The sequence below is a fragment of the Phyllopteryx taeniolatus genome, chromosome 16 (genome assembly GCF_024500385.1).
Source record: "Phyllopteryx taeniolatus isolate TA_2022b chromosome 16, UOR_Ptae_1.2, whole genome shotgun sequence".
NCBI lineage: Eukaryota > Metazoa > Chordata > Actinopteri > Syngnathiformes > Syngnathidae > Phyllopteryx > Phyllopteryx taeniolatus.
The window spans coordinates 20152320-20178395 of NC_084517.1; the positions used below are offsets into that span (position 1 = coordinate 20152320).

Here is a 26076-nt window from a genome sequence, read left to right on the forward strand (position 1 = left end):
AAGATAAAGCCCAAACAAATCTACCTAGTTGACCACCCACTATTTGACTTGTTTTAACCTAAAGCCCAAACAAATCTACCTAGTTGAACAAAGCAAAAATGAACAAGAAACTGAAGAAACAATGGTGATCTAATAATTTCCATCACTGTTTACCATCGCTACACAAATAGCATCTTAGTAAAACAATTTAGTACTTAATAAAAAAAGACACTGATATGTAAAACAATTGATGTTAACAGGTTGGTGTGGCCCTCGGCAACCGCTTTGAAAAGTTAATTGCCCACACCTGGTGAAAACAGCAACAGCGTGTGCAAGTGACATCGCTTAATTGATAATTGTGGGCGGATTCTGCAGCCATAAAAAGGCCCACGTGAAGCTGAGATTAAGCAGAGCAAGCTAGCTGGTGCTCCAGAAGACAGCAACCCTTCTCCAACAGTGTCCTGAGCAACCTGAACCTTCTCATTTTTGCATTATTCTATAGATTTCTTGTTTTGTTTTTGTTTTTACTTTGTTGGCCTGCGCTATCAACAATGAGCTGGACGGTGAAGACTTTCGTGCTGCTGTGCTTGTGGCAGCTTCAGGAAGGAGCACAAGCCTGCAGCTGTTTTCCAAGGCATCCACAGGAGGCGTTTTGTCAAGCAGAAGTCGGTAAGTTGTGAACGGGCTCCTCATTAAGTCCAATTTTTATTTATTTATTTTTTAAATTGATTCAAACACTATGTAGTAGATTGTCGGGGAGTGATGTTTGCCAAATGTTTTTGTGGTCTGTGTGACATTTCCACACTTTAAAATCTAGTTACTGGAATAAAATGTATTTGTGCCAATTTCTCCATTAATGATGCTTCTTGCTTGTAATTTTTATATGAAGTGACCATGTTGACAGAGGTGAAGGAATAAAAACTTTAGCTAATAAGTTTGACCCTTTTTTTTTTTTTAGTTGATTCGCAATCCCCAGTTTACTTTGACAATGGCTTTAAAGCTACCTTTTTATAATTTCATGTATTTCAAATATTACTTGGATAAGCAGGGAACTGCAGGTGTTTCTAATGACATTGGGGCATTTTACTTTTATACGTTTTCCAGTGTAGTTTGTGACAATAACTTCATTGTCTTTGCAAATTGAACCCATCAAGCCTACTTTTTAAAGCTACCACGTTGACCTGGAAAAGTACCGCTTTCAATAGTGTACTTTAATTCCATTTCTGGCAAACCCTGTTTAATTTGTGGCAAAACGACTATAGAGTCCTTTTAGTTAATTGCAAATTGAAGTAGACTTAAAGCTACAGTAGCCATTCATTTGATAGTAACGTGCGGGTGTTGCTAATAACATTTCAGGTTGTTCAGTGGTGTGCAGTGCATTTTGGAAATTGTCACTGAAGTGACCAACTTTGCATGTTAGTTCTAATCTCATCAAAAAATCTAATCAATTGTCATTACAGAGAGAGAGAGAGGTGTATACCAAGGCACACCAAATGTGGTGCATGTTTTAAAAGCTGCTCACCGGTGATGGGACATTGTGACTTTCTATAGATGTTCCAGAAGTGATCATTCGGAAATGTAAACTCTGTCAGAGATTTGTAGAAAGGAAACAAATAATGCGCAACAAGTATCGTGAGAAATCCGTAACCTGTTCAGTGTCTTCACATTAGAGAAATTATTTTATTTTTGTATGTGTATCAGACTGGTGGCCCTTCACATTACTCAGTACCCATGTAGCTGTTGTAGACTACATAAGATGTGTCATAGGTTGCGGCCATGTTGGTGAGGTCGACGCTCCCACAGAAGGCAATACATGGACTGAAATTAAGTCTTGCGCATTTCTAAGAGTTTTGTGAGGATTACTGTTTGGTCAATGCCAAACCGTATGCTATCCATACACATTGAGGGTGGTGGAGCAAAGAGGGGGAAACAAAATACATTTGAAAGGGACTCAGAGTTCCCTTAATTGCACAGAACCATATGCAGCACAATGTACTGGCATCCTTTGGCTTTTGGTTTACTTGCTGTTCACAGCCACATGGAATGCGATGAAGCCGTTGACCTCCCTAGCTTAGCATTGCTGTCGGTATGGAGCGCAAAATGCGACTGTCGTATGCATATCTGTGCATGAGTAGTGAATGTAACATCTGCTTGCTTAAGAAAAACGGTAATTGTTCATAATGCCCATTTGTCCTCAACCAGCGATTGGGATTCTGAAGGCCCTGGGCAGATTACATTGACATGGGAACACACAGATGAAATCTGATTGGACAAATCTAGTGGAAACTGGGCAGTGAAGATGCACACTGAAATGAAGACCAAAGACTGAAAATCAATTATTAAATAGTTTGTACGGTACCTCATTTAATGACATTGTAAACATAGTGCTTCTGATGGTGTTCAGACCAGCAAAGAAGGCAGACCTGACTTCAGATTCCTTTCCACTCTGGCAAAATGATTGACTCTTTAAGGGGCCCTGAGCATTTATTTTGAAGCTCTTGCTGGACTTTTTTAAAGCTAGCAGTTATGAAAGCCATTGCATGCATTACTAATGTTGCCTTTGGGGATGCCATTACAGGTTCATTTGTGTGTAGCAATACTAACGTTTAAAGACTTTCTGTGGATTCAGTTACTTGAGGTTTTAAAAGTATTTTGAAGATGCTCAGTTCAAATTTACTGCTTCTACATCAAAGAAATAGTTTTGCATGATCTTGTATTTTGCTCTTGTCTTTTCACATCCAGAAAGTGCTGACAGTCAAACCTGTTTTCCTTTCATTTGGATTTGTGGTGCCGCCTTGGCCCCAAATCCTCAAAGCTCGATGCATCCTTTTGTTTTGAATGTAAATCTATAAAAGCTCATTGTCTTTCTAGTCATAAAGGCGACGGTTGTTGGGAAGGCTGACGTTGTCTTAAATACTGGTGAGAAAATGCCTGGTATCTTCAATCCTGGTGTCTCAAATGTTATCAAGTATGACATCAAACAGACTGAGGTAAAACATTCAGTCATCTACTCTATCTGTATGTATGCAAATTCAACATGACTACAACTTTATTTTTCAGGCATTCAAGGGCCCAGAAAAGCTTTTTGGTTCAGTCTACACTGCAAGCAACTCTGCGGCGTGTGGAGTCAATCTGGCCAATGGCACAGAGTATCTAATATCAGGTACATTTTAAATCTGTTCCATGGTCAAACTATAAAGTAACTTAATAGCAGTTATAGCACTAACAATGTTTGGGCAGTTTCCCCCCCCCGATTTACCACTTATAAACTACACTATGATCCTTAAACGTGTTTGAAACGCTTTTTTTTTTTTTTTTTTTTTTTTTTTTTTTTTTTTGTGGAGCTCATGGCTGAACCTAAACTTCCCCAGATCTCTGCAATGCCATTAGACTTTGCTGAACCAATCTCTCTTTCAGCAGTTGGGCATTGTCTCCGCTTCATTTACAAATCAAGCCAGGGATTTCTAACAGTGACTAATACATATTGCTGAGCTGTGGCCTACATTAAATCCAAACCAGTCGGGGAAAGGCACCAGGCGACTTCTCTTCGCTTGCGCTGCACCAACACAAAATATGGCCTAGCTTGTGCCTTCTTGCGGCGCAAACTGAGCGCAGCATGGAGGGGCCACAGTAGTATGCAGGTATTTTACAAGGGTCCTTTACTTACAGATGCTTCAAATGTTCCCATTTGCTCTCGTCTTACAGGCAGACTGGACAACAATGCTTTGCTGGATGTCTCCTTGTGTGACTTCTTTATGCGGTGGGAGGACATGAGCGCCACGCAAAAGAGAGGCGTGGCGCAGCGCTACCAAATGGGCTGCGATTGCAAGGTAGGAACAGTGTGGATTTAAGATTAGGAATTATTTTTGTTTATACCACTCTGTAGTGGCCAGAATTTATTAAATGCAGTTTTGCAATTAACTTAAAAAAAAAAAAACACCTTGTTCATAAAAACGTGGACAACTGCTGAGCCCATTTGAACTCTTGCTAACCAAAACGGTAGCACCTGATGCAAGTCAACACTCTTGCATTGGTGTTGCTGTACTGCATGTTGTAAAATGCATAATTTTGTTGCTAATGTGGAGAGTTGGAGACTAATTGGCATTCCAGTAGTCTCTCCCCAATGTTGTGTGAGAACATGAATTGATGAAGTTGCTGTCCTGTCACCTGCAGATCACACGCTGCTCATCTATCCCATGTGGAAGCAGCCGCGCGGAGTGCTTGTGGACAGACTTTCTGATGGGGAACTTGTTCCGACACTTTACTTGCATCAAGAAAAGCGACGGCTCATGTGCCTGGTACAATGGGGTCGCCTAACCCAAAAGAAAGCTGTGGATATTGAAGAACCTTCGATAAAAATAAAAGTATACTCATGGAACAATGCAGTGGTTTTGTTTCTCTCTTCCCCATGTACTTGGATGTACTCTGGCGTCACGACAGTGGTACATGTACCTTTCACTGGGACACGGGTAGGTTGGAACTTTGGTACCATTGGCTGCAATGTAGGCAAAGTTGTTTTTGAACTCCTGAACCTGACATGCTTATCCTGACAAATGACAAGGAGCCGGTTACGGTAGATGTAGTAGTTGCTCAAAAGAAACTGTTGAAGCATTACTGAAAGGGCTGCAATTGCAAGGCAGGAACACCTCGGATGGATTTAATATTCAAATTTATTTCTACCACTAACCGAATGGATGTCTGTCATTCCGCTTTGTCCTGTTCCATCTTGTCCTATCCTTCCCTCACAGGGTGTAGCACTACAGCCCGATGCAACACTGGTATCTAATGTTTCACTGTTGTAGATTTTACTTTTCTCATCCTGCAGAGAATTAGTGCTTTGTCTTTTGTCTTCGTTTCTTTCTCCCCTCAAGAGACTTTGTTCTGTTCGACTGGCTTCTGATTCTCAAACATCCATTATAAGAAACCACAGCGGAAGCTTAAAAACTCTTGTGACACAGTTAAACTGCTCTGGCATAAAAGGGATACAGATCCTCCATCGCTTGACCTAACAGCCGAACGGGACAAAAAAAAAAAAAAAAAAGTCATGCCGCTTTAACAAATAAATGCTTTGTTCATAGACTGTCATTGTGTGGACGAGCGCAAACTGGTTTAACAATGATTAGCCTTCCAGTCGTTGCTCCACAACATTGTGCGAACACGTCCTTGGTCACCTGCTGATCACACCTTGCTTCTCCCTCCCCGCCGCCTCGCCCATGAAAGGATTTATGGGAGTTAAAGGCTGTTAACTCTTAAATAAAAAAAATGAATGCAGTTTGCTTTTGTTCTTTGACAACGCAGCACTTCCCTACAAACCTCTGCTCACGAGCTCGACTGTAAATTTCAGCTCATTAGTGTGAAGATGTCGCATATGTTTCAGATGGCAATAATACAATCTGAAAAGTGATAAAAATGCTTTTACAAACATTGCAATCCACACTACTAGGACTAAATGGAATATTCCTTCTTGGACCCCTCATGTTCAGCCTGTATATGCTACCCTTGGGTCAAATTCTTCAGAACTTTAATTTTGACTATCATAGCTATGCAGATGATGCAGTTCTATCAAGCAGTGTTGCCAGATGACTACAGTTCAATTGAGGTTTTGTCAGTCTAAAACAACTATCTGGATGAGCCAAAATTTTCAATTAAAGCACAAAACTGAGTTGTTTTTGGCAATAAGAGAGAATTGCTGTTTGCAAATACCCGGAGTGACTCTCTTTAAAAACCAAAGACAAAGTCCGAAACCTTGGTGTTCTGATAGATTCTGACCTAACTTTTGACAGTCATATCAGATCAATTACTAAAACTGCCTTTCACCATCTGAACAACAAATCCAGAGTGAAGGCTTGCATGTGTCAAGCAGACCAGGAGAAGCTCATCCATGCTTTTATCTCAAGTAGACTTGACTATTGTAATGGTCTTCTGACTGGATTCCCGAATTGGAGCATTAAACCAATTTAGATTTAAAGTTCTGCCACTGGTCTATAAATCACTAAATGGTTTAAGTCCTGAATACATGAATGAAATGCTAATGGGATAAAAACCCAGTAGGGCTCTGAGATCGACAGACTCTGGTCAAACAGTGGAGCACAGAGTCCACAGCAAACATGGTGAAGCAGCATTTAGCTATTAAGCTGCACACTAATGGAATAAGTTGCCAACAGAAGTGGTCAGCCCCAAGTTTTTAAGTCCAGGTTGTTAACTTTTTTCCCCATGCTTATTAGAGCATTTCCACTTTTAAATTATATTTATTGCACTCTATGCTGTTTTAATTGTATTATTATTTTATTTTTCTTCTCTTGTAAATGTTTTTAAGCTGTTTTTTCTTTGTTTTTAAATGCTTTTAATCATGTAAAGCACATTGAGTTACCTTGTGTATGAAATGCGCTACAGATATAAATTTTTTCCCCAATTGTAACAATTCCAAAGCCCTTGTTTGTAAACTTTATTATATATTAAAATAATATACGTTAATGTTGGGAATAACATGAGCTGGCCTGCTAACTTGCTCTTTACTGTGAAGATGGTTCAGCCTAAAGCATGTTAAGAAAATAGGATTCCACCAGCCATAGCCCTTGTTTTATAAATCATGCCAAGTATTCATTAACCAGAGCATTCTTGCCACTTTGGCAAGATCCATTATTTATAATCTGTAGTTCAATCTTTTATAAAAGACCTTGTTTGTGAGAAGGAAACTCCAGTTATTGCATAATGAACCTGTAAGTGTACAGTATACGGTTTGTTTTTTTCCTCTGAAAATTGGATGGAACCCTTCACATATTTCAACTAACATTGGTATGTTGAAGCAACTATATATGAAGTTATACTTGTGCTTTGAGATCTTAATGAATTGCATGTTTAAGGCTCAATGTGTGCCACATGCTTTTAATCAGCCCAAAGTGAAGTTAGCAAGTAATTGATTTGTTTTGTTGGTATACACTTGAAATATAACAATTGCAACTGGGCTATACTGGAATGATAAGTTGGGAATCTATAAGATCTGACCCATTCTCTGCTTGCTGTCAAAAACGCCTAACTGCTCAGGTGTCAGTAATTAACAGCTTGCTTTTAATTCCTTTTTGTTTTTTAAACCTTTTTGCGCTTCTGAAAAATTTTCACATTTCAATTATCCATCCATCCATTTTCTTTACCGCTTATCCCCACCAGGGTCGCGGGTTGCTGGAGCCTATCCCAACTATCTTTGTCGGGATACACCCTAAACTGGTCGCCAGCCAATCGCAGGGCACATAGAAACAAACAACCATTCGCACTCACATTCACACCTATGGGCAATTTAGAGTCTTCAATCAACCTACCACGCATGTTTTTGGGATGTGGGAGGAAACCGGAGTGCCCGGAGAAAACCCACCCAGGCAGAGGGAGAACATGCAAACTCCACACAGGCGGGGCCGGGATTTGAACCCCGGTCCCCAGAACTGTGAGGCAGATGTGCCAACAAGTCGTCCAACGTGCCAGCACATTTAAATTAAGTTGATTAAACTTCAAGCAAGCGCATGGGTGCGTAGTTAGAGGTGATTGGGGAAAGCCAGGTGAAAACAGTCATTAGTGTATTCAGGTCAGGTGACCTCACGTGGGCGGATTTTGCGCCTATAAAAAGGCCCTTGCGAACATGGAGTCAGGTAGAGCACACTGGTCGGTTGAGCAGAACAGACCTTTCACTCGGGAACAGCGGCCCTGTTTGCACGATCCAAACTGTCTCCTTTTTTTTGACCGTAGGCCTGACCGATCGACCATGTGCTGGACGGCGAAGAGTTTCGCGCTGCCCCTGGTGCTGCTGTGCTTGTGGGGGCTGCAGGAAGGAACACAAGCCTGCAAATGTGTCGCCAGGCATCCCCAGGAGGTGTTTTGTCAATCGGATGTTGGTAAGTTCAACGGGACAAAATTGCAAGTGTTAAGGAAATGAAGGCAGTTTATGAATTTTTAGTCAGTGAGAAAATGGCTGCCAAAGAATCTTGAACACCTTGAGGCATTAAACTTATATCATTGATTGATGTTTTAAAGCTAGCAATTTGACCTGGAAGTTCAAGGTTCACAATGGTTTATACTTGTGCTGGTGCCATTTCTGGCTAATTTAAGTGCAACTTGTGCCAAAATGACTTACAATTCAAAAAGTAGTTATTTTTAAATCTAGCAGTTTCACTTGAATTGCCAGTAAAGTGCAAGTGTTGCAAATGACATTAAGGCTGACTGTTTTATGAGCCCATTTCAGATGCATTTCATGCATGTACCAAAATAACTGACTTTTTTTTTTTTAAGAGGTCTGAAGTATTTTACAGCTATTCCTAGAGTTTGTAAAGTTGACTTTCATACACCAGAAAGTGAATGCAATGGCTCAAGTTTGTAAATCTATAAAAACTGTCTTTTCAGTCATCAAGGCAAAAGTGGTTGGGAAGGCTGCCTCTACCTTAAATCTTATAAAGTATCGCATCAAACCGATCAAGGTAAGACTCTTCTTCATGTCTGCAAATTCACCATTTATCTAACTTGTTTGTTTTCCCAGATGTTCAAGGGCCCTGAAAAGCGGTTTTGTTCCATCTACACTGAACCCAATTCTGCAGCTTGTGGAGTCAATCTGGCCAATGCCACGGAGTATCTACTATCTGGTATATTTCACAAAAAACAGCGGAAAAAATCGATTCCGGGGCTTCAGTTTCAACAGTACATTAGAACGGCAACATTACAGATATTAGTAAATTTTGCAGGCAATGGCGACATAAACTTGTCACAAGTAGGAGACTACCTGCTAAAAATGTTTTGATTCTTTTCTTGCCGTTTCAAATTAATCTTGCATTAGCCTTTGAAAAAATGGTTTGGAGAGTGCCACTTCGCAACATGTCGAAAATGAAACTGGCTCCTGCTCAGCCTGAAGTACACCTTGAACCATTCTTCATAGACCTGTAGCTTATGGATGAACCTAAACTCTCCCAGATCCCTGCTGTGCCATTCGAATGGGATGAACAACACTATTTTGGCTGCTGCTTTGTCATCGCATCTTTATTTAGAAGTAGACAGTTTTCTGTTGTAACTGTGACAAATGCATATACATTCCTGAGCTGTAGCCTACTTTTCAGCCATACCGGCGGGGCTAAAGTTACAAGGCTACTTCCTGTTTGGTCGCTCATAACTGCCAAATCTGGGCAAGCTTGCGTGCCACCCAGTTTCTCCACTCATTTCCCCTCCTGTCGTTTATCCACCATTACAGGCAGACTGGACTCTGAGGGTTTGATGCATGTCTCCCTGTGTGACTTTTTTCAACGCTGGGAAGACTTGAGCGCCATGCAAAAGAGAGGCCTGGTGCAGCGCTACCAAATGGGCTGCGATTGCAAGGTAGAAACGCCAAGGATGGATTTAAGATTAGAAAAATGTTTAAGCCACTTAAACAGAGTTCCTGCTGCAGTATTAATGATGATTTGGGGTAATGTGGAGACTGTTTTTAACAATAATTGCCGTTCCAGGAGTCACGCTACAATGTTGTGAGAGCATGAATTTCTGTCTCTTGCAGCTCACGCGCTGCACGTCCATCCCGTGCAGCAGCGGCCCGGCCGAGTGCTTGTGGGCGGACTTTCTGATGGTGAAGGTGTACCGACACTTTGCTTGCATCAAGAAAAGCGACGGTTCTTGTGCCTGGTACACTGGAGTCGCCTAGTCCAAAAAACGACTTCATGGATGTTGAAGACCCTTCACTCAAATAAACAAATTGAGTCAATGCAGTGTATTGTTTTCCCTGCCCCTTTTCTGACACGAGCACTTTTATACCAACTTCTGCTTAATGTTGGGCATAACCTGTACAAGCAAACGAGGTCACAATACTTTTTACAACTGCTGTTTGTCTTCCAAGTAATTTCACATCGCCTTTTCAGAAAAAAGGTTTTGATGCATTAGTGATTGGGGAGGGATACATTTAAAGTTGGTGGGGAAATTCACTCCCTTGTGCAATCTGATCTGTCTGTGATTCCAAATGTCATATCCCTTCCTGCTTTATGCTTGATTAATGCTGCACATTTATTCACCATATATTGTCTGTGTACCTTTTTGTTGTAACACCTCATTCTTTAGCTGTGGCTTGGTTAATAAAACCTTGTATAAAAGAACTGATTTGTGTGGAGAAAACGTGCTTGTGAACAAGATGAACCCCTAGTAAGTGTATGTAGCGGTTTTTGTTCTAAAAATGTGGCGGTACACTTCATAGCGCTGGTATTAGGCTGAAATGACTCGCCCAAATTTGGTCGATTTTGTATTGCTTCACAAATTGAATTAGAAATTATCAACCAATGTAAAGTGTTGAAAATGGCATGCTCTGTTTGACAATGCAATGCTAATCCCTCAAATTTGGTTATTTTGGTTTTCTTTGGATATACAAGGCTTTCATCCAGAGGCCGGCAGTACATTTAAACTGACATTGGTATATTTAAGCCATTATATCAACTGCAAAGTTATACTGGTGCAATTGATAGTTACCCAATATTTAAGGACTGATTTAAGATGCACTTGAGCTTTGAATTTTTAAAAAGCTAGAGAGGAGTAATTGTTCACTTGTTGTAGGTATGCACTTTAGACAATTTATTGCAACTTATTTTGGAGCTACAGCTTGCTGAGCCCCTCGAGCTGAAGGGGGCTTGAGATATTGAGATTGACATGGGCCCATATCAATGACAAAACAATTTGTACTGATTTCGAGTCGGCAAAGACATCGTTTCGGGAATTCCCCAAAGAGGGCCCCGTGCTAGCTGTAGCTGGCTGGAGGTTAGCAAGGAGCCCCGAGAGACAACTGATAATGGTCCAAGTCTATGGCATCTGTAAATCCTCGTAGAAAATGCAATGACTTGTTGGTAATCTGTAATATCATCAATGGGACCCCCACTAGTAGGCTTGCTGTCAAAAAAAACAAGCAAATTTAAGTGTCAGCAAATAAGTGCTTGATTTCAATTGTTTTCTTTTTGGATTATATAACTGTGTTTTTGTTCTGAAATTTTTGCACTTATCAATTTTATTTCTTATTTTGGCAATGTATGTGACGTGTGCTTTCAGTGTCAGTAGTTAATGACCATGACTTCAAAGCTGTGATGCGACTGTGCTAACTAGTCGTCTGCCGTGCCACCCACTATTTGACTTGTTTTAAGCTAAAGCCCAAACAAATCTACCTAGTTGACCACCCACTATTTGACTTGTTTTAAGCTAAAGCCCAAACAAATCTACCTAGTTGAACAAAGCAAAAATGAACAAGAAACTGAAGAAACAATGGTGATCTAATAATTTCCATCACTGTTTACCATCGCTACACAAATAGTATTTTAGTAAAACAATTTAGTACTTAATAAAAAAAGACACTGATATGTAAAACAATTGATGTTAACAGGTTGGTGTGGCCCTCGGCAACCGCTTTGAAAAGTTAATTGCCCACACCTGGTGAAAACAGCAACAGCGTGTGCAAGTGACATCGCTTAATTGATAATTGTGGGCGGATTCTGCAGCCATAAAAAGGCCCACGTGAAGCTGAGATTAAGCAGCGCAAGCTAGCTGGTGCTCCAGAAAACAGCAACCCTTCTCCAACAGTGTCCTGAGCAACCTGAACCTTCTCATTTCTGCATTATTCTATAGATTTCTTGTTTTTTTTTTTTTACTTTGTTGGCCTGCGCTATCAACAATGAGCTGGACGGTGAAGACTTTTGTGCTGCTGTGCTTGTGGCAGCTTCAGGAAGGAGCACAAGCCTGCAGCTGTTTTCCAAGGCATCCACAGGAGGCGTTTTGTCAAGCAGAAGTCGGTAAGTTGTGAACGGGCTCCTCATTAAGTCCAATTTTTATTTTTTTTTTAAATTGATTCAAACACTATGTAGTAGATTGTCGGGGAGTGTTTGTTTGCCAAATGTTTTTGTGGTCTGTGTGACATTTCCACACTTTAAAATCTAGTTACTGGAATAAAATGTAATTGTGCCAATTTCTCCATTAATGATGCTTCTTGCTTGTAATTTTTGTATGAAGTGACCATGTTGACAGAGTTGAAGGAATAAAAACTTTAGCTAATAAGTTTGACCCTTTTTTTTTTAGTTGATTCGCAATCCCCAGTTTACTTTGACAATGGCTTTAAAGCTACGTTTTTATAATTAATTTCATGTATTTCAAATATTACTCGGATAAGCAGGGAACTGCAGGTGTTTCTAATGACATTGGGGCATTTTACTTTTATACGTTTTCCAGTGTAGTTTGTGACAATAACTTCAATGTCTTTGCAAATTGAACCCATCAAGCCTACTTTTTAAAGCTACCATGTTGACCTGGAAAAGTACCGCTTTCAATAGTGTACTTTAATTCCATTTCTGGCAAACCCTGTTTAATTTGTGGCAAAACGACTATCGAGTCCTTTTAGTTAATTGCAAATTGAAGTAGACTTAAAGCTACAGTAGCCATTCATTTGATAGTAACGTGCGGGTGTTGCTAATAACATTTCAGGTTGTTCAGTGGTGTGCAGTGCATTTTGGAAATTGTCACTGAAGTGACCAACTTTGCATGTTAGTTCTAATCTCATCAAAAAATCTAATCGTCATTACAGAGAGAGAGAGAGGTGTATACCAAGGCACACCAAATGTGGTGCATGTTTTAAAAGCTGCTCACCGGTGATGGGACATTGTGACTTTCTATAGATGTTCCAGAAGTGATCATTCGGAAATGTAAACTCTGTCAGAGATTTGTAGAAAGGAAACAAATAATGCGCAACAAGTATCGTGAGAAATCCGTAACCTGTTCAGTGTCTTCACATTAGAGAAATTTATTTTTATTTTTGTATGTGTATCAGACTGGTGGCCCTTCACATTACTCAGTACCCATGTAGCTGTTGTAGACTACATAAGATGTGTCATAGGTTGCGGCCATGTTGGTGAGGTCGACGCTCCCACAGAAGGCAATACATGGACTGAAATTAAGTCTTGTGCATTTCTAAGATTTTTGTGAGGATTACTGTTTGGTCAATGCCAAAGCGTATGCTATCCATACACATTGAGGGTGGTGGAGCAAAGAGGGGGAAAAAAAAAATACATTTGAAAGGGACTCAGAGTTCCCTTAATTGCACAGAACCATATGCAGCACAATGTACTGGCATCTTTGCTTTGGTTTACTTGCCGTTCACAGCCACATGGAATGCGATGACGCCGTTGACCTCCCTAGCTTAGCATTGCTGTCGGTATGGAGCGCAAAATGCGACTGTCGTATGCATATCTGTGCATGAGTAGTGAATGTAACATCTGCTTGCCTAAGAAAAACGGTAATTGTTCATAATGCCCATTTGTCCTCAACCAGCGATTGGGATTCTGAAGGCCCTGGGCAGATTACATTGACATGGGAACACACAGATGAAATCTGATTGGACAAAATCTAGTGGAAACTGGGCAGTGAAGATGTGCACTGAAATGAAGACCAAAGACTGAAAATCAATTATATTAAATAGTTTGTACAGTACCTCATTTAATGACATTGTAAACATAGTGCTTCTGATGGTGTTCAGACCAGCAAAGAAGGCAGACCTGACTTCAGATTCCTTTCCACGCTGGCAAAATGATTGACTCTTTAAGGGGTCCTGAGCATTTATTCTGAAGCTCTTGCTGGACTCTTTTAGAGCTAGCAGTTATGAAAGCCATTGCATGCATTACTAATGTTGCCTTTGGGGATGCCATTACAGGTTCATTTGTGTGTAGCAATACTAACTTTTAAAGACTTAATGTGGATTCAGTTACTTGAGATTTTAAAAGTATTTTAAAGATGCTCAGTTCAAATTTACTGATTCTACATCAAAGAAATAGTTTTGCATGATCTTGTATTTTGCTCTTGTCTTTTCACATCCAGAAAGTGCTGACAGTCAAACCTGTTTTCCTTTCATTTGGATTTGTGGTGCCACCTTGGCCCCAAATCCTCAAAGCTCGATGCATCCTTTTGTTTTGAATGTAAATCTATAAAAGCTCATTGTCTTTCTAGTCATAAAGGCGACGGTTGTTGGGAAGGCTGACGTTGTCTTAAATACTGGTGAGAAAATGCCTGGTATCTTCAATCCTGGTGTCTCAAATGTTATCAAGTATGACATCAAACAGACTGAGGTAAAACATTCAGTCATCTACTCTATCTGTATGTATGCAAATTCAACATGACTACAACTTGATTTTTCAGGCATTCAAGGGCCCAGAAAAGCTTTTTGGTTCCGTCTACACTGCAAGCAACTCTGCAGCGTGTGGAGTCAATCTGGCCAATGGCACAGAGTATCTAATATCAGGTACATTTTAAATCTGTTCCATGGTCAAACTATAAAGTAACTTAATAGCAGTTATAGCACTAACAATGTTTGGGTAGTTCCCCCCCCCCCCCCCCCCCGATTTACCACTTATAAACTACACTATGATCCTTAAACGTGTTTGAAACGCTTTTTTTATTTTTATTTTTTTGTGGAGCTCATGGCTGAACCTAAACTTCCCCAGATCTCTGCAATGCCATTAGACTTTGCTGAACCAATCTCTCTTTCAGCAGTTGGGCATTGTCTCCGCTTCATTTACAAATCAAGCCAGGGATTTCTAACAGTGACTAATACATATTGCTGAGCTGTGGCCTACATTAAATCCAAACCAGTCGGGGAAAGGCACCAGGCGACTTCTCTTCGCTTGCGCCGCACCAACACAAAATATGGCCTAGCTTGTGCCTTCTTGCGGCGCAAACTGAGTGCAGCATGGAGGGGCCACAGTAGTATACAGGTATTTTACAAGGGTCCTTTACTTACAGATGCTTCAAATGTTCCCATTTGCTCTCGTCTTACAGGCAGACTGGACAACAATGCTTTGCTGGATGTCTCCTTGTGTGACTTCTTTATGCGGTGGGAGGACATGAGCGCCACGCAAAAGAGAGGTGTGGCGCAGCGCTACCAAATGGGCTGCGATTGCAAGGTAGGAACAGTGTGGATTTAAGATTAGGAATTATTTTTGTTTATACCACTCTGTAGTGGCCAGAACTTATTAAATGCAGTTTTACAATTAACTTAAAAAAAAAAAAACACCTTGTTCATAGAAACGTGGACAACTGCTGAGCCCATTTGAACTCTTGCTAACCAAAACGGTAGCACCTGATGCAAGTCAACACTCTTGCATTGGTGTTGCTGTACTGCATGTTGTAAAATGCATAATTTTGTTGCTAATGTGGAGAGTTGGAGACTAATTGGCATTCTAGTAGTCTCTCCCCAATGTTGTGTGAGAACATGAATTGATGAAGTTGCTGTCCTGTCACCTGCAGATCACACGCTGCTCATCTATCCCATGTGGAAGCAGCCGCGCGGAGTGCTTGTGGACAGACTTTCTGATGGGGAACTTGTTCCGACACTTTACTTGCATCAAGAAAAGCGACGGCTCATGTGCCTGGTACAATGGGGTCGCCTAACCCAAAAGAAAGCTGTGGATATTGAAGAACCTTCGATAAAAATAAAAGTATACTCATGGAACAATGCAGTGGTTTTGTTTCTCTTCTCCCCATGTACTTGGATGTACTCTGGCATCACGACAAAGTGGTACATGTACCTTTCACTGGGACACGGGTAGGTTGGAACTTTTGTACCATTGGCTGCAATGTAGGCAAAGTTGTTTTTGAACTCCTGAACCTGACATGCTTATCCTGACAAATGACAAGGAGCCGGTTACGGTAGATGTAGTAGTTGCTCAAAAGAAACTGTTGAAGCATTACTGAAAGGGCTGCAATTGCAAGGCAGGAACACCTCGGATGGATTTAATATTCAAATTTATTTCTACCACTAACCGAATGGATGTCTGTCATTCCGCTTTGTCCTGTTCCATCTTGTCCTATCCTTCCCTCACAGGGTGTAGCACTACAACCCGATGCAACACTCGTATCTAATGTTTCACTGTTGTAGATTTTACTTTTCTCATCCTGCAGAGAATTAGTGCTTTGTCTTTTGTCTTCGTTTCTTTCTCCCCTCTAGAGACTTTGTTCTGTTCGACTGGCTTCTGATTCTCAAACATCCATTATGAAACCACAGCGGAAGCTTAAAAACTCTTGTGACACAGTTAAACTGCTCTGGCATAAAAGGGATACAGATCCTCCATCGCTTGACCTAACAGCCGAACAGGACATAAAAGAAAAAAAAAAAATCATGCCGCTTTAACAAATAAATGCTTTGTTCATAGACTGTCATTGTGTGGACGAGCGCAAACTGGTTTAACAATGATTAGCCTTCCAGTCGTTGCGCCACAACATTGTGCGAACACGTCCTTGGTCACCTGCTGATCACACCTTGCTTCTCCCTCCCCGCCGCCTTGCCCATGAAAGGATTTATGGGAGTTAAAGGCTGTTAACTCTTAAATAAAAAAAATTAAAAAAATGAATGCAGTTTGCTTTTGTTCTTTGACAACGCAGCACTTCCCTACAAACCTCTGCTCACGAGCTCGACTGTAAATTTCAGCTCATTAGTGTGAAGATGTCGCATATGTTTCAGATGGCAATAATACAATCTGAAAAGTGATAAAAATGCTTTTACAAACATTGCAATCCACACTACTAGGACTAAATGGAATATTCCTTCTTGGACCCCTCATGTTCAGCCTGTATATGCTACCCTTGGGTCAAATTCTTCAGAACTTTAATTTTGACTATCATAGCTATGCAGATGATGCAGTTATATCAAGCAGTGTTGCCAGATGACTACAGTTCAATTGAGGTTTTGTGTCAGTCTAAAACAACTATCTGGATGAGCCGAAATTTTCAATTAAAGCACAAAACTGAGTTGTTTTTGGCAATAAGAGAGAATTGCTGTTTGCAAATACCCGGAGTGACTCTCTTTAAAAACCAAAGACAAAGTCCGAAACCTTGGTGTTCTGATAGATTCTGACCTAACTTTTGACAGTCATATCAGATCAATTACTAAAACTGCCTTTCACCATCTGAACAACAAATCCAGAGTGAAGGCTTGCATGTGTCAAGCAGACCAGGAGAAGCTCATCCATGCTTTTATCTCAAGTAGACTTGACTATTGTAATGGTCTTCTGACTGGATTCCCGAATTGGAGCATTAAACCAATTTAGATTTAAAGTTCTGCCACTGGTCTATAAATCACTAAATGGTTTAAGTCCTGAATACATGAATGAAATGCTAATGGGATAAAAACCCAGTAGGGCTCTGAGATCGACAGACTCTGGTCAAACAGTGGAGCACAGAGTCCACAGCAAACATGGTGAAGCAGCATTTAGCTATTAAGCTGCACACTAATGGAATAAGTTGCCAACAGAAGTGGTCAGCCCCAAGTTTTTAAGTCCAGGTTAAAAACTTTTTTCCCCATGCTTATTAGAGCATTTCCACTTTTAAATTATATTTCTTGCACTCTATGCTGTTTTAATTGTATTATTATTTTATTTTTCTTCTCGTAAATGTTTTTAAGCTGTTTTTTCTTTGTTTTTAAATGCTTTTAATCATGTAAAGCACATTGAGTTACCTTGTGTATGAAATGCGCTACAGATATAAATTTGCTTTGCTTTGCTTACGTTGCAAATGTCTACTCTATGTATTTAACAATTTCCATTTTAAATTTGTTTTAATTTATTTTATTTTCCTGGACCATACTTTGGATGCTGCGTAACAGTTTCAATGTAATTTTTCAGTAACGAGTGCCTTCATAATGGTCAGTCACCCTGAGTGGAGTATGATGCCCCTGTCCATATTATATTCCTGAACACTAGATGGAGCCAAATTTACAGTTTCCTGGACCAGACCGTAGCAGCCTTGTTAAACATGGATTAGCATTGAAATCATTTTACTGGTCAGGCGGAAACAAAACAACTCATTTTGAGGTAAACTAATATTTTGACACGACAAAATAAGCCTTGTTTTTAGACTTTCCCAAATGTGGGAATGAAATTATGTTAAAATGTACAAAACTGAACTTTATCCTTGCCTGGCTGGGAGCTTGGCAACCCTAAACCTCTGATCCTAGAATTAACCCGGCTCCAAAACGATCTCAAAACGCAATAAACTCCATTAAACACTCTACAAACAACAGTATAGAAACTATAAAATCAATCCAAACTGAGCTGACTGCAATTCTATTCCAAAACAAAAGAACCACTTCCGAAAGCAGTCATGTGGTACAAAGAAGGCATCTGACATCATCATTTCGGCTCCTCCCCTAATTGAAGCAAGCCTGGATATACACGCTTTGCGGGAACACCCCCTCATTACTCGACACGCACTTCGAAGCCTTCGAACACATCGCTTAAGTTGACTTATTTTTTTTCTTGACTTTGCAGGCCTGAACTTACGACCGATGAAGATCTTCACGCTGCCGCTGGTGCTGCTCTGCTTTTGGCGGCCACAGGAAGGCGTACAAGCCTGCACCTGTGTGCCGACGCATCCCCAGCAGGTGTTTTGCCGATCAGATGTCGGTAAGTTGAACTGGACTGGGCTCCACGTCGTCATTGTTACCCGTTTTTTTAAGGGTTCAAATGCTACTTCGTATATTTTGGAGCGTGTTCATTGCTGTACACGCATGATTGTGGCATGATTCACTTTGTGACATTTCCTCTCACGTTTAAGCAGTGGCTGTGCAAAAGGGGTCGGGGGACCAGTGCACCCCTAACACTGTGTTTGCCCCCCTCCCCAAGAAGGGATTGTTTTGCGACTGAACTGGTCAGTCAATATTTTGACTTTTTTTAAAAAAACCTTGGCCGTCGTCTGGCCACCCCACTAAAATTTGTCTCGAACCGCCACTGCGTTTAAGTCTAGTTACCGTAGTAAAATGTTATTGACAATTTGTCCATTAATGACTTTTCTAACTTTTTTGTGTGAAGTGACCATGTTAAGGAGAGGCGAGGGCAGGTCAGTTTGCTAATGACATTAATGACACAATTTACATCTTGTAGCAAAAGGACTTCAAAGAGGCTTAGTTGTTTAGTTCAGTGTTAATTACACAACTCACTATACTTATTAATTAGACCGAGCAAGTTGACCTTTTTGGAAGTGGGGAATTGCAGGCTAATGACAATAATTAAGGCATTGACCTTTGTGGGACAGCATTTCAACACAAGCGAAAAACAGTTTTGGTTAGGACATTAAGACTTGTTTTGGTTGACGCCTTTTCAGCTCTTTTCAGACTATTGTGACAGTGACATTAAAAAAGGTAATTACACAACTCGACTTTTTGATTCAACTTAGAAAGTTGCATAAGCGTTTCGAGAGCATTTTGGGCCGTGCCTGAGGAATGGCAAAATTGGAAAGATGACTTATTTTTACTTTTTTTTCTTTTTTTAAACACGCTAGTGTATATATATTGCTGTTTTCTCTTTTGTTTTATTGCAAAGCAATACAAGTATGTCAGGAAAGTCATTTTACCTGATACCCAGACAAAAAACAACAGTAATCTAGTAAATATCACCTATTTACTTCACAGTCACACTGATTGAATTTTTGGCAAAAAGGTTTTTGAATCAATTTCAAGCCACTGAATCGTTTTGACTCGTATCGTTCGAAATGAACCAGTATCGTCCTTGACAGGAATTGGCAACCACAAACTGTGATACAAATGACGGCATTTCAAGGCAAGAGAAAACAGGTTTTGGCATAGATGTGAATAGAGAGATAGAATATCCATCCATCCATTTTCTTTAGCGCTTATCCTCACTCGGGTCGCGGGCGTGCTGGAGCCTATCCCAGCTATCTTTGGGCGAGAGGCAGGGTACACCCTGAACTGGTCGCCGGCCAATCGCGGGGCACATATAAACAAACAACCATTCGCGCACGCATCCACACCTACGGGCAATTTAGAGTTCCACCTCGCAAATTGATGTAGATAAGTGGGTAATTGCAGGTTTAACAAGTGACTTTAATTTGCAAGACACTGATACCCCGAAATGCTCCCAGGGCGCTTCGGCTGCCCCCTGCTCCAGTGCGTTCCCCTAACATGTGGATGTGTTCACTGTGATGGGTTAAATGCAGAGAACAAATTTCATGTGCATGCATGCATGCATGTTCATGACAATAAAAAGTGATTCTTCTTCTTCTTCTCATTAAGGCAGTTTACCTTTTTATGCTGCTGTTTCAAGTCCATTTGTTTTCAATGATGTATTTTGTGACAATGTTTGGCAAAATTATTGCAAATGTTTGTGGGCTTCAAGTGAACTGTTGACAGTATGTTGAAGCGCAACTTCTTTCGTTTGGATTCGCGCTGCCGTCTTGGTCCCAAATCCTCAAACCTGGCTTGCCCTTTTGTTTTTAATGCAGATCACCTTTAAAAACGTTTCTCTTTCTAGTCATCAGGGCAAAGGTTGTTGGAGTGACCACTGGCACACAAGTTTCTTATTACGAACCCATTAAGTATCACATCCACCAAATCCAGGTAAAAAAAAAGTGATTATCTTCATGTATCTATCTGCATGTATGCAAATTAGACATACATCGAACTTGTTTGTTTTGCAGTTGTTCAAGGGCCCTCAAAACTATTTTGATGCCATCTACACTGCACCCAACTCTGCCGCATGTGGAGTCACTCTGAGCATCGGCATCGAGTATCTACTCATGGGTAAAAAAAAAAGAAGCAAAAACTATCTTCTCTCGTATGAAAACATAAAATGTTCCAGGGGCAAACTATTGACAGACTTTATCAATAGCACCAACAATGTTTGAAGTAACATCTGAACCTTAACACTCATGCATGTGCAAAAACAAATTGACCACTGTGAAACTTCATCACCAGTGACGCGTATGGCAGCACGAGACAATAGTCGAATAGGTAGACTTAGCTTGGTTACAAACAATGTAAACACTAACCCAAAAACTGTACTGTAATGTACTGTATTTGAAAATCATATGGCGCAGGGAAGAATATTATTGCACAAATGTACGACTTGATGCTTGCGTCACTCCATGCGACACTGTCTTCCTGTCACATTAGAGCTATTTTCCAAACGTCCCTTGCGTACATTTGACCAGTTTTCCCCGTCCCCTCATTTCCTCCCCTGTCGTCTTCTGCCCTTCCAGCCAGCCTGCAGCCCGACGGCTCGCTGTACATCAGCTTGTGTGACTCCTTTCAGCCGTGGGACGCTTTGAGCGTCACGCAAAAGAAACTGTTGAACCACTACGGAAAGGGCTGCAATTGCAAGGTAGGAAAACCTCAAGGATGGATTTAATATTCAAATTTGTTGTTTCTCCCACTAACCTAATGGATGTTGTCTCTCAATCAGTCGTTGCGCTTTGTCCTATTCTATCTTGTCCGGTCCTTCCCTCACAGGGTGTAGCACTACAGCCCCATGCAACACTCGTATCTAATGTTTCACTGTTGTAGATTTTACTTTTCTCATCCTGCAGACAATTTGTGCTTTGTCTTTTGTCTTCGTTTCTTTCTCCCCTCTAGAAACTTTGTTCTGTTCGACTGATCGATTCTGATTCGATATAAACATCAATTATAATACTAAGAAACCACAGGGGAAGCTTAAAAACTCCACTGTGACAGTAAAACTGTTCCGGCATAAAAGGGAAACAGATCCTCCATTGCTTGACTTAACAGCCGAACAGGACAACAAAAAAAAAGTCATTCCGCTTTAACGAATAAATGCTTTGTTCATAGACTGTCATTAATGCGTGGACGAGCGCTAACTGCTTTAACACTGATTAGCCTTCCAGTCGTTGCTCCACTACATTGTGTGCGAACATGTCCTTGGTCGCCCGCAGATCACACCCTGCTTCACCCGCCCGTGCGTCCCCAGCAGCAAGGCCGAGTGCTTGTGGACCGACTTGCTGGCATCGAACACGGCCAACGGCTATCAGGCCCGAAACTTTGCTTGCGTCCAGAAGAGACGCAGAGGCGTTTGCTTCTGGAAAAGGGGGAACCCCTGGTACAAGTTCACCCAAGGCCGTCACCCATATTAAATGCAGTGTGTGTGTTCTTTATGGTGACAATTCAGCACTTTCTGACTTCCAAAGCACTTCTGTCAACTTCTGCTTCTTTTACGCCGTAACTTGCACACGCAAAGCCAACATTAGCTAACCTGCCAACTGTAGCTCATTACATTGAAGCTTCACAAATATTTCAGGATGACATATTTGTGTAATATTTTTCCTTTTCTAAATCCAATCAAGTACTTAAGTAAGTACCTAATGATTCAGTTGTACCGTATGTCTTAAGCCGGGTTTTTGGTGACTGTCACTGCAAAACAAAATAAAATAAAAAGATTATCAACAAAATTCAATTCATATTGCACTGATTCATAAGGGTTATCTCAAGGCTTGATATGGTGTTAGGTTATGAATGATTTGTGATGGATGTTTTCAGTGGGTGTCCAAACATTTTTTGCTATACAGTAAAATAAAATTTTTAAAAAACTCCACATACACACACGCATGCATGTGAGCAAGTCAGGTGAACACAGTCATTAGCGTATGCAGGTGATGTCAAGTGTGGGCGGAGTCTGCAGCCATAAAAAGACCCTGGTGAGCCTCAACTCAAGCAGAGCAATCCAGTCGGTCTCACTGAACTGAGCTCTTCTTCTGGCGCTGCATCCCCTTTTTGCGCAACTCAAAACATTTGCTAGTTTTCTACTTAATTGTCCGGACTTCAACGGTCAACGATGAGCTGGATGGTGAAGAGTTTCTTGTTGCTGTGCTTGTGGAGACTCCAGGAAGGAGCACAAGCCTGCACATGTGGCCCGAGTCTTTTGCCAATCAGATGTCGGTAAGTTCAACGGGGCTCCAAATTCAGTCATCTTTTATTAATTTATTGATTTCCTAATCAGTTTTTAGGGGGGGCTGAAGCACACCTAAAAGTGGCCTAACAATGCCACTGCTAAGTAAAGTGCAGGTGTTGCTAATTACATTCAGGCTACCCTTTTAGTATGACCTTGTTTCAGCTTGTTTGGCTCTACATTTTCAAGGGGGTCTTCAGGGTTTATTTTTGCGGCTCTGACATGTTTGAAAACTAGCAGTTGACTTGGATATGTGAGAATGTTGCTAATGTTCATAGACTTGCATTTGGAGATGCCATTGCAGGTCAACTTTCAGTCTATTTTGGATTAATGTTAATGCCTTTTAACATTTTTTAAAAGCTATATTTTGAAGATGAGTTAGTGTTTGTATTTGCAACTGTTTTGACCCCCAAACCTGGATGCCCTTTTGTTTTTTAAATAGAAATTTGTTGATAAAACTCGCTCTTTCTAGTCATCACAGCGAAGGTTGTTGGAGCAAAGGCTGACGGAAGCTTAAATCCCATCAAGTATGACATCCAGCCAATTAAGGTGAAATATTTATTACGTTCATTTTTCTGCATGTGTGACAATTAGACATAAATCTCACTTTTGTTTTGCAGATTTTCAAGGGCCCTGAGAGGCTTTTTGCTGTCATCTACACGGCATCCAGCTCTGCTGCATGTGGAATCACACTGACCAATGGTGCCGAATATCTACTCATGGGTATTTAAAAAAAGAAATGAATAAACTTCCATGTGAAATCAATCCATTGGATTTGACAAACTTTAATAGCACCCAAATGTAAGCCTTTTGCTTGTTGAAGGCTTGTGAAAGGGTTTGGGACTTTCGGTGCATTTCACCATGTGTTCTTTAAATTTAACAATGGCAGTTCTTTTTTTTTTTTTTTTTCTTCCGCCATTACAGCCAGACTCCAGTCTGATGGCTCGCTGTACATCACCTCGTGTGACTTCTATCAGCCGTGGGACGACTTGAGCGCCACGCAAAAGCGCTTGTTGCAGCTCTACGGGATGGACTGCGACTGCAAGGTAGGATCTCAAAAAGGTGGCTTTAGCATTTCGGAATTTGTTTGTCGTGGGCCCTAATCTCACAGGTTGCCGTCTCAATCACTTGTGCATGTGCCCAAATTGCTTTCACAATGATTCTCATTCAGTATCTCTCGACAATCTCCTGTGTGAACATGTTCTTTAAATCCCCGTCGTTTGTCACCCGCAGATCACCCTCTGCGCCTCCCTCCGGTGTGGCATCAGCAGCCGGACAGAGTGCTTGTGGACAGACTTTTTGCCAGTGAAGATGGCCAATGGCGAGCAGGCCCGAAACTTTGCTTGCATCAAAAGACGTGACGGCTCTTGTGGCTGGTATAGGAGTGCCGCCTTGCCCATGAAGAGATGTGGGAGTTAAAGGCCGTTAACACCGAAATAAATAAATGAAATGCATACAAACTTCTGCTTTCGATGTAATGTTGGGCATACGGTATAACATGCAAAGCAGACACGAGCTGGACTGTTAGTTCAGCTCATTAGTGTGAAGATGTTATACCGTTAATGTTAAACATTATACCAAATGTTTCAGATGGCAATAACACAATCTGAAAAATTATAAAACTGGTTTGACAAACATTGCAATCCACACTACTAGGATGAAATGGAACAGTCCTTAAATGGTTCAGGTCCTACTGGGACGAAAGGAGTTAATTTGTAACCATTGGAAGTGTTCAGTCTCAACGAATGGCAATGACCTATGGGGATCCCTCAAGGGTCAGTTCTTGGACCTCTCCTGTTCAGCCTGTTAATGCTACCCTTGGGTCAAATTCTTCAGAACTTTAATTTTGACTATCATAGCTATGCAGATGACTGTTATATCTAGCAGTGTTGCCAGATGACTACAGTTCAATCTAGGTTTTGTTTCACTGTCTAAAACTATCTGGATGAGCCAAACATTTCAATTCAACCACAACAAAACTGAATTGTTTTTGGAAATAAAAGAGAATTGCTGTTAGTAAATACCTGGAGTCACTCTTTAAACACCAAAGACAAAGTCCAAAACCTTCTGATAGATTCCGACCAGACTTTCTACAGTCATATCAAATCAATTACTAAAACTGCCTTTTACCATCTGAAAAACATGTCCAGAGTGAAGGCTTGCATGTGTCAAGCAGACCAAGAGAAGCTCATCCATGCTTTTATCTCAAGTAGACTTGACTATTGTAATGGTCTTCTGACTGGATTCCCGAATTGGAGCATTAAACGGCTATGGCTCGTGTTCTGACTAGAACAAAGAGGTCAGAGCATATTACTCCAATTCTAAAGTCTTTACACTGGCTTCCAGTCAGCTTTGGAATGGATTTAAAGTTCTGCTACTGGTCTATAAATCACTAAACAGTTTAAGTCCTGAATACATGAATCAAATGCTAATGGAATATCAACCTCGTCGGGCTCTGAGATCGACAGACTCGGGTCAAATAGTGGCGCACAGAGTCCACAGCAAACATGGTGAAGCAGCATTTAGCTATTATGCTGCACACAAATGGAATAAGTTGCCAACAGAAGTGACGTCAGCCCCAAGTATGAATGTTTTTAAGTCCAGGTTAAAAACTCTTTTTTCCCCCATGCTTTTTAGAGCATTTCCAATTTTAAATATTTCTTGCACTGTATGCTGTTTTAATTGTATTTTTATTGTATTTGATTTTTCTTCTTTGTTTTAAATGTTTATAAGCTGTTTTTTTTTAATGCTTTTAATCATGTAAAGCACATTGAGTTACCTTGTGTATGAAATACGCTACAGAAATAAATTTGCTTTGCTTACTTTACAAATGTCTACTCTATGTATTGAACAATTTCCATTTTTAATTTTTTTAAATCAATTTTATTTTTCTGGACCATACTTTGGATGCTGCTTAACAGTTTCAATGTAATTTTTCAGTAACGAGTGCCTTGCTAATGGTCAGTCACTCTGAGTGGAGTATGACGCCCCTGTCCATATTCCATTCCTGAACACTAGATGGCGCCACATTTACGGTTTCCTGGACCAGACCGTAGCAGTCATGTTAAACTTGGATTAGCATTGAAATCATTTTGCTGGTCAGCCGGAATCAAAATAACTCATTTTGAGGTAAACTAATATTTTGACACTACAAAATAAGCCTTGTTTTTAGACTTTCCAGAAGGTGGGAATGAAATTATGGTAAAATATACAAAACGGAACTTTAGCCTTGCCTGGCTGGGAGCTTGGGAACCCTAAACCTCTGATCCTAGAATTAACCCTGCTCCAAAACAATCTCAAAACGCAATAAACTCCATTAAACACTCTACAAACAACAGTATAGAAACTATAAAATCTATCTAAACTGAGCTGACTG

At 40.7% G+C, this 26076-nt stretch overlaps 3 protein-coding genes and 1 pseudogene across 3 annotated transcripts; all 4 read left to right on the forward strand.

The window, feature by feature from the left end:
- Window positions 1–373: 373 nt before the first annotated feature.
- LOC133466499 (metalloproteinase inhibitor 2-like) lies at window positions 374–4360 on the forward strand. The gene is made up of 5 exons (XM_061750283.1): window positions 374–648; window positions 2851–2969; window positions 3040–3142; window positions 3685–3809; window positions 4153–4360. The coding sequence occupies exons 1-5, from the start codon at window positions 531–533 to the stop codon at window positions 4294–4296; spliced, it is 609 nt and encodes a 202-aa protein (XP_061606267.1). The 5' UTR covers window positions 374–530; the 3' UTR covers window positions 4297–4360.
- Window positions 4361–7608: 3248 nt separating this feature from the next.
- Window positions 7609–9706, forward strand: LOC133466498 (metalloproteinase inhibitor 2-like). Its single transcript, XM_061750282.1, has 5 exons — window positions 7609–7862; window positions 8368–8441; window positions 8501–8603; window positions 9203–9327; window positions 9503–9706. The coding sequence occupies exons 1-5, from the start codon at window positions 7610–7612 to the stop codon at window positions 9644–9646; spliced, it is 699 nt and encodes a 232-aa protein (XP_061606266.1). The 5' UTR covers window position 7609; the 3' UTR covers window positions 9647–9706.
- Window positions 9707–11485: 1779 nt separating this feature from the next.
- Window positions 11486–15466, forward strand: LOC133466423 (metalloproteinase inhibitor 2-like). Its single transcript, XM_061750120.1, has 5 exons — window positions 11486–11762; window positions 13963–14081; window positions 14152–14254; window positions 14791–14915; window positions 15259–15466. The coding sequence occupies exons 1-5, from the start codon at window positions 11645–11647 to the stop codon at window positions 15400–15402; spliced, it is 609 nt and encodes a 202-aa protein (XP_061606104.1). The 5' UTR covers window positions 11486–11644; the 3' UTR covers window positions 15403–15466.
- Window positions 15467–18217: 2751 nt separating this feature from the next.
- On the forward strand, window positions 18218–25449 carry LOC133466353 (uncharacterized; annotated as a pseudogene).
- The last annotated feature ends 627 nt before the right edge of the window (window positions 25450–26076 follow it).